At 39.6% G+C, this 7,354-nt stretch overlaps 1 protein-coding gene across 1 annotated transcript; it reads right to left on the bottom strand.

Moving 5' to 3' along the window:
* Positions 1-378: 378 nt before the first annotated feature.
* On the bottom strand, positions 379-4,032 carry CCR4 (C-C motif chemokine receptor 4). Its single transcript, XM_050938049.1, has 2 exons — positions 3,703-4,032; positions 379-2,261 (listed from the first exon to the last, which is right to left on the bottom strand). The coding sequence occupies exon 2, from the start codon at positions 2,249-2,251 to the stop codon at positions 1,172-1,174; it is 1,080 nt and encodes a 359-aa protein (XP_050794006.1). The 5' UTR covers positions 2,252-2,261; positions 3,703-4,032; the 3' UTR covers positions 379-1,171.
* Positions 4,033-7,354: the final 3,322 nt, after the last annotated feature.

The following is a 7,354-nucleotide window of genomic DNA, read 5'->3' as shown; positions in this document are numbered from 1 at the left end:
CTTAGGAGCAGAAGCAGCCAACTAGCTGTGCCAAGGCCATATTGGGGCCGGGGGAAGAGGGAGAGGCATCCCCTAGGTTCTAGTGCCCCTACGATGTGGTGGTCTGTCCTGCACAGTACTAGGTCCAGGGGGATGCTGGCAGGTAGAGTGGCCCTGACTGAGCCCTCTTTTCTCCCTCATCCCTAATGCAGTGATTCCTGCTTTGGCAGCTTCTCCTCCTACCAACTGGAGACTTTTGTTGCTTAATGTCATTTTGTGAGGGGGCATTTTTCAAAGGCTTATTAGTCTTGTTTTTTAAAAAGGGTGTTTAAGTAATTTCACTTACAATGTGACTAGGAACAAGATGTTTTAAATGATGCACATAGGATACATTGTAGGTTTTTTTTTTTAAACCTCATTTTTTATTTAAAAATATTTCTAACAATGTCCATGTTAATTATTATGTAAAACTGCTATTCTCAGTAACATGATGGCAGGTTCATTTAAAATGTCTATATATGTGTGAAGACTTGTATAAAAGAGCATACATACGTGATATTACATATGTGGTAAAACATTGTACAATGTAGGTCTTGGTGAACAGCAAGATTTTAAATATATCTTGTTTCAGTTTTCTTAGACACAAAGTATGTATTATCTAGGAAATATTCAACAAGAAAGCACGCTAAATAGACAACTATTATACACTAGGACTCTGATCTAACAAACCCTATGGATAACCCGATAACTGGATTGGACCCAGTACACTAAACGTGATAAGACCTCAATATGCCAAGATTTCCAAAGCATTTTGTGATGACGGTTGAGCTTGCCCCCTCTCCCTCTCGCCTCCTTCTTTCCCCCTAGTGGGGCTCACCGTTGGTGCTGATGAAGAACAAAAGGCACAGCATAGCACTGTAACTGCAGGTGTTGTTGCCACTGATTTGTAATATAAAATTAATTTTACGTTTCCAAAAGCCTAGTCTAGGTTTCACTTCTCAAACATTTTCTCTTTTTTTCTCATTACATTAAAAAAAAAAAATCCAGAGGCAGGACTGAAAGCTTATGGTACATTCATTTTAAGGTGCTAGCTTATTATTAAATGCACATCTGTTCAGCTTAAATGAGACACTTTTTAATGTTGTGATGTTTGTCAGTTTTTCTTCTAATTGTGGTAGACTCTGCAGTATCTTTACAGAGCATCTTGATCCCCAGTAGACTGTGTGTGGAATGAACTGGTTGATTCGGTGTGGTAAGTGGTGACAAGTCCACAGTGTTTAAAGAACATTCTAGGTACCGCCCAGCTCTTAAAGAGCAACTTCACGTACTTCTTGAATTTTTCTCCCATAAAGAAATAGATGACGGGATTGAGACAACAGTGGAAAAAAGCCAGTGTTTCTGTCCCTTGCATTGCATAGTCCAGATCTTTGCTGATTTTACACTTTTTAATGACGCCCAGGTCTTCTAGCAATTTTAAGAAAAGCACAATGTTGTAAGGGGTCCAAAAAACAAAAAACACAATCATGACAGCAAAGATCATCTTCACGGCCTTATTCTTTTTCTCACTTCTACAGTACAGCAAGGTTTTAATTATCATCGAGTAGCAAAAACTCATAACCACTGAAGGTATTATGAGCCCTAGTATATTGACTTCCAAAGAGGACAAAATCCTCCAGCTTGTGGAATTACCAGGGTACCGTGGTTTGCAGGTGGTATGATTGCGTTCCTTATAGGATTCACTAAATATCAGCTCTGGAATGGAGGCTGAAATGGCTACTAACCATACAATAAGACTAGTAAAGATGCCATAGGTGACCGTTCTTGCTCTCAAGGCAAGCACAGCATGAACTATTGCCAAGTATCTGTCAATGCTCATGAGCATAATAAAAAATATCCCACTGTAAAACCCAACCAAATAGATCCAAGAAATGATTTTACACAATCCATCCCCAAAAACCCACTGATCTGCTGCATAATAAGACCAGAAGGGAAGGGAGAAAACAAACAGCAAATCTGAGATTGCGAGGTTGAGTAGATAAATGTCTGTCATGCTCTTCAGCCTCTTGTATTTGAACAGGACCAAAATGACCAGAGAGTTCCCTACCAAGCCAAGCAGGAATACCAGAGAGTAAAGTGGGGGCAGAAAGTATGATCCAAAATTCTTGATGCTGCCTTTACTGCAAGGTTTTGGAGAATTGTCATAATTGTCATTATAGGTATCATATAGAGATAGCAAATAGTCGTTGTATAATTCTGTGGTTTGATTGTTCATTTTCCACTTCCTGAGAAGAAGCAGAAACAAATGTTAATAGATGCTCAAGGGGGAATTAAAAATCTTTACCGAAAATAGAGGCAACTTTGAAACAGTATCACCAAAGAAGTCTTTGAAAAGAACTTGAATAAGAATGAAGTCTTTGCAGTTCTAATGCACGTTTCAACTGTGGTTTGAAACTCTAGGTTTTTTGTGGCTCCAGATCTCAGTTAACATTAAAAATTTACAAATCTATACTGGACAGAAATGGGACCACTCACTGGTACATTAATGGACACTCCTAGCATTATGCAACACTACATAAAAGTTTAGGGCAGGCAGTGGAGCTGTTTTCTTTCAATTGAAACTGCAGCTGGAAGGGAGGAAGGTGGAGTTTAATTAGCAAAATAAGTGACAGAAATCCTTCAAAGCTAGGAACCAAATCATAAGAACTGAAATCCTTAATTGACTTCCACCCACAGTATTTACTCAGGCAAACATTGTCTAAGGACCAAGTGAAAAATAAGTAAGGACCTCACCATCTGACTTATTTTTAGAGCCCTACTCCTTTTTAATGCGGCATTTATGCAGTTCCTGAATATCAGCAGTAGGACTCTCTTGCTTAACAGTACCAGAAATTAACTTGCTGTCCAGAAAATATATATGTATTTTCAGTAGTCTCTTTCTTCAGTGGTCAAGTGAGTGACAGGAATTTGTTACATTAATATGCAAGTTCTGTTTTAGTAGATGTATTTTAATTGGCATTATTTTAAGAAGGCTGCACTGCTCAGTTGGTGAACAGAGCATAAAAAGACTGCATGTGACTGTAGGTAACAATAGCATTATTCATCCAAGCATTTCCTAACTTTTTTTGCCAAAGTGAATTAAGTCTCTCCACATTTTTTGGAGGTTGGTAAGTATCCCCATTTGTGGAAGAAAATGAAACTGAGTAGGGTTAAGTGACTTGTCTAAGATTGCACTAGGACCAGGGACAGAATTTATAATGGCTGTTTTCAAGTTTTATGCTCCGGTCAGAAGAGAGAACTCCTTCCCACCCTGTAGTTGTGTTATATTGCAGATAGATATTGACTTGTTAAACTGAAGTACAAATTACATAAAACACCAATAGGAGAAAAAAAGAAGGATCTTTAAACCAGTGGTCCAGAAATTGCTTTTAGTGCTAGAGTATATAAACTGAACAACTCACAAGAAATTAGTAAGGAGTCACTGCAACTCGATTCAGACATTTTAGTTAATTTTAAAATGCAAATTCTACTCTTTTGTAATAAAATAAAAACTAAACATGAACATTTTGATTATGCCCATGTTTGAACATTGTTCAATTTCAAAGTGAAGCAATAGCAGAAAGAAAAATCTTTAAAGTACAGGAATACTTGCATAATCATATAAATAAAACCAATATATAAAATATACAAAATCACTGTTTCTGAATGCCATTTTGTAAATTGTACCTTTTTTCTCCCTCTTTACAATTGATCTGAAGAATCCCTTTGCCTGAAAGTGCAGAATCTCCTGTTTTCTGGGTAAGTAGGTGGCTTGCTCACTGCAACTGTGAATGTGATGTGGCATAATCTGAAAGGAAGTACAAGGTTTTTGTTGGGGAGTCCGTCTCAGACAGACATATCAAATTCTGATGATAATGAGGTGAGATAATGTGCCTTTAAAAATATATATTGAAACAACCACCACTTTCCTGTGAATGCCATGAAGCAGGGATTTGTGTCTTATTCCTTCTAGCTTTCTCCATTTCCAACTGGTGATTGGTCTTCTGCTTGTGTCTCTTTCTGAATTTACTTGAACACAGTTGCTCCCTTGTTTCCATTTCTCCCAGCTAGTCCTTAAGGACCTAAGAGGTCATGAAAGATTTATGGGATCTTCCTGATGTGAGTAGTTCATTGACTCCGGTGTAACATTGACCCCAAGCGGATTACTCCTATGAAAAGGGACTAAAGAATGAGTTAATTAGAAGCTGAGAAAAGTGCCTATAATATACTCTTTGAGCTATTTAATAATCTGTTTGGTTTTATCTTTGCACATGGGCTTTCCACATTTTGCTCTAACATAATTCTCTAAAGCAGGGGTTTTCCAATGCCTTCCATGTGTGTACAATGTCTTAATAGGGAGATTGTCTCCTGGTTCGCCTAGCATGGCATTGCAAAAGCACGGATCGCCTCCCTCTTATTTATGGTAGTGCAGACCACTTTTCCCTCATTTACAAACGCATCTAATTCCATTGGCAGCTGCAAGAATTGCTTAAATGGAAAATAATATCAAGACATTACTGTGTATTTCCAGCTGGCTTTAATGTAATACGTTGTGACTGAACGCTCCCCTGTATTCACACTACACTAACTATTGTAATAATCTTTGTACAAAATATGCTTTGTGAAGTAGCATTTGAAAATTAGTAACCTGTTGGTCAATAGTATCACTGTGAAATGTACATCGTCGTTGTCATCATCATGTTCCTATTATGCCTCTAGTGTTTAGAGCAGTGATGAAGCTCCTCCACTCCTGTCTGTTTCTGGCAAGCCTTTCAATAGTTCCCCAGCTGTACACCAGGTTTTTCAGCTCGACTTCCACCACTCTTCACCATGTTGTTTTTGGGCAGCCTCTTTTTCACTTGCCTTCATGTGTCCATCTTATTGCTACTCTGGTGATGGAATCAGCTTCCATCTGAAGCGCATGACTGATCCATCTTCGGCACCTCCTGGCAATGATGGTGCTCAGATCCTCTAGGCTGAAGTGTGTCAATAGATCTTGGTTTGAGATTGTTCTGGGCCAAAAGATACGGAGGATTTTTCTGAGGCAGGTTGTATGGAATGAAGGCAGTTTGGACACGTCATACTTTCTCATTCTCCAGCATTCTACACTATAAAGTAGTGTTGAAAGTATGCAGCGCTGATAAATCTTGAGTTTGGTTTTGGTGTTGTATTTTGATCATTTCCATACTATATTTAAGCTCCTGGAGGTGTTCCTGGCTTTACTGATTTTGTTCCGGATGTCCTGGCTTGTTCCACCATCCTGGCTGATGGTGTTGCCCAAGTATGTGAATGTTTCTACATTGGTGAGAACATAATCCTCTATCCGTACTAGTGATGGTAAGTCAATATTAAAGGTCATGATATCTGTCTTATTGTGATTGATTTTTAGTCCAATTTGCTGGCTGAATGCGTTGAGTCAAGTTGTTTTTTCTTGTTGTGTGTTGGGTATGTGATAGGAGAGTGACATCATCTGTGAAGTCCTGGTCTTCAAGGGATGAGAAGAGTGTCCATTTAATGCCTCTTGGCATGTCTTCTGTTCTACGCCACTGTGACATTCCCCTCTGGTGTTAACTGGACTGGTGATCTACTAGGGCTCTCCAATCCTAGACTCTGGGTGCCAGCCTTACTCTGCTCTGCTTGAGGACCCCCACTCTCTGGGCTGTTCACACACAGCCTCTGGCATGTAAGCTTCTCCCAGCTACTTACAAGCAAATGACACTAGCCAATATCTCTGGTCACAGACACAACTCTAGGAACCTCCCTCTTGCAGTGTCCAGTTATTCCTACTGCAAGCTTATATGAGTTTGTCAATTTAACAAAGAAATTGATATGTACCAGGCTTGTTATCCCAAGGGGAGCCTCTGACACACTTCAAACCAAACAAACTGCTTCAGGTAGAATAAAGAAACAAATGTGTTAACTATAAAGAGAGATTTTTGAGTGATTATAAGTCAAAACAGAACAAGTCAGATTTGATCAAATAAAATAAAAGCAAAACACATTCTAAGCTGATCTTAACACTTTTAATGCCCTTACAAACTTAGATGCTTCTCACCACAGGCTGGCTGGTTACTTTTCAGTCAGGCTCTTCCCTTTGATCAGCACTTTAGTTGCTTGGTGGTGGTGTCTGTAGATGTAGGTGGAAGAGAGAGAGTGAGCATGGCAAAATGTCTCTTCCTTCTATCATGTCCTTTCTTTCCTCTTGGCTTTGTCCCACTGCCTTCAAAGTCAGATGAGCATTACCTCACCGCAGTCCCAAACTGACCAAAGGAAGGGGGTGACTCCGTTCAGTCCATTGTTCCTGTGAGGCTGGGCTGGGTTTGTCCCATCCATGCCCTGACAAGGTGTGAACTGCCTCTCTGTTCTTGGAGAGTTTTTGCATGGGCTTGCTTTAAGGATAGATTTTTCAGCCTCATAACTATATACATGAAATTATAACCTTACTATGACATCACTATAACGACCATGCTGAGTGCATTATGAGCTTTCCGAAGACACTCAACATGACAAACTTTGCATTGGATACCACACAATCATTTTATAAAGATGAACATGGAGGTGTAGGGTGTTCCCATGAGGTACAGAGTGTCACAGCTGCATTACCCAGTCAATGGCAGTGTTGAAGAGGATTGCAGACATGACACACCCCTGATATACTCCTGTTTTGACTTCAAAACTGAGCTCACTGTAAGCAACACTGCATATAAAGTTGAAATAGAAGGTTTTGATGATGATGATTATAAGGAAAGGAATTCCATATGCCCGCAGAATGCGCCATAAACTGGTCTTGTGAATGCTATCAAAAGCCTTCTCAAAGTCTATGAAACTAAACATAGAGTTGCCATTGCCATTCTAAGCACTGTTCTATTACGTTTTGTAGAGTGAAGATCTGGTCTGTGCATCCACACCCTTTCTGAAAACCAGCTTGCTCTTTTCTGAGAACGCCATCAACTGCCTCTGATATACACTGGACTATGATCTTACACAATATGTTGCTTGGCACAGATAAAAGTGTGATACCACGCCAGTTGTTATAATTGCCAAGAGTTCCTTTTTTTGTGTGTGTCTTCACTATAATCCCATTGGTCCACTCATCTGGCACTTTACCCCTTTCCTAGACTGATGTAAATAAAGGGGACAGGATAGATGCTGCTAATTTAGGGTTTACCTAAACCTGCATTCAGGTTTATCCTTGGCAGGAGCATTCCCATTTTTAAAGAATTTGATGGCTTGAATGATCTCTTCCTTAGTTGGGGTGTCTGTGTTGATATCAAGATCTTCTGCCTCCTGGATGTTTGCTTCCTCTTTAGGTGGCTCCCTGTTCAGCAATTCTTTGAAA

The sequence above is a fragment of the Gopherus flavomarginatus genome, chromosome 2 (genome assembly GCF_025201925.1).
Source record: "Gopherus flavomarginatus isolate rGopFla2 chromosome 2, rGopFla2.mat.asm, whole genome shotgun sequence".
In the NCBI taxonomy this organism is placed as follows: Eukaryota; Metazoa; Chordata; order Testudines; family Testudinidae; genus Gopherus; species Gopherus flavomarginatus.
This window is presented reverse-complemented; position numbering and strand designations above follow the sequence as displayed.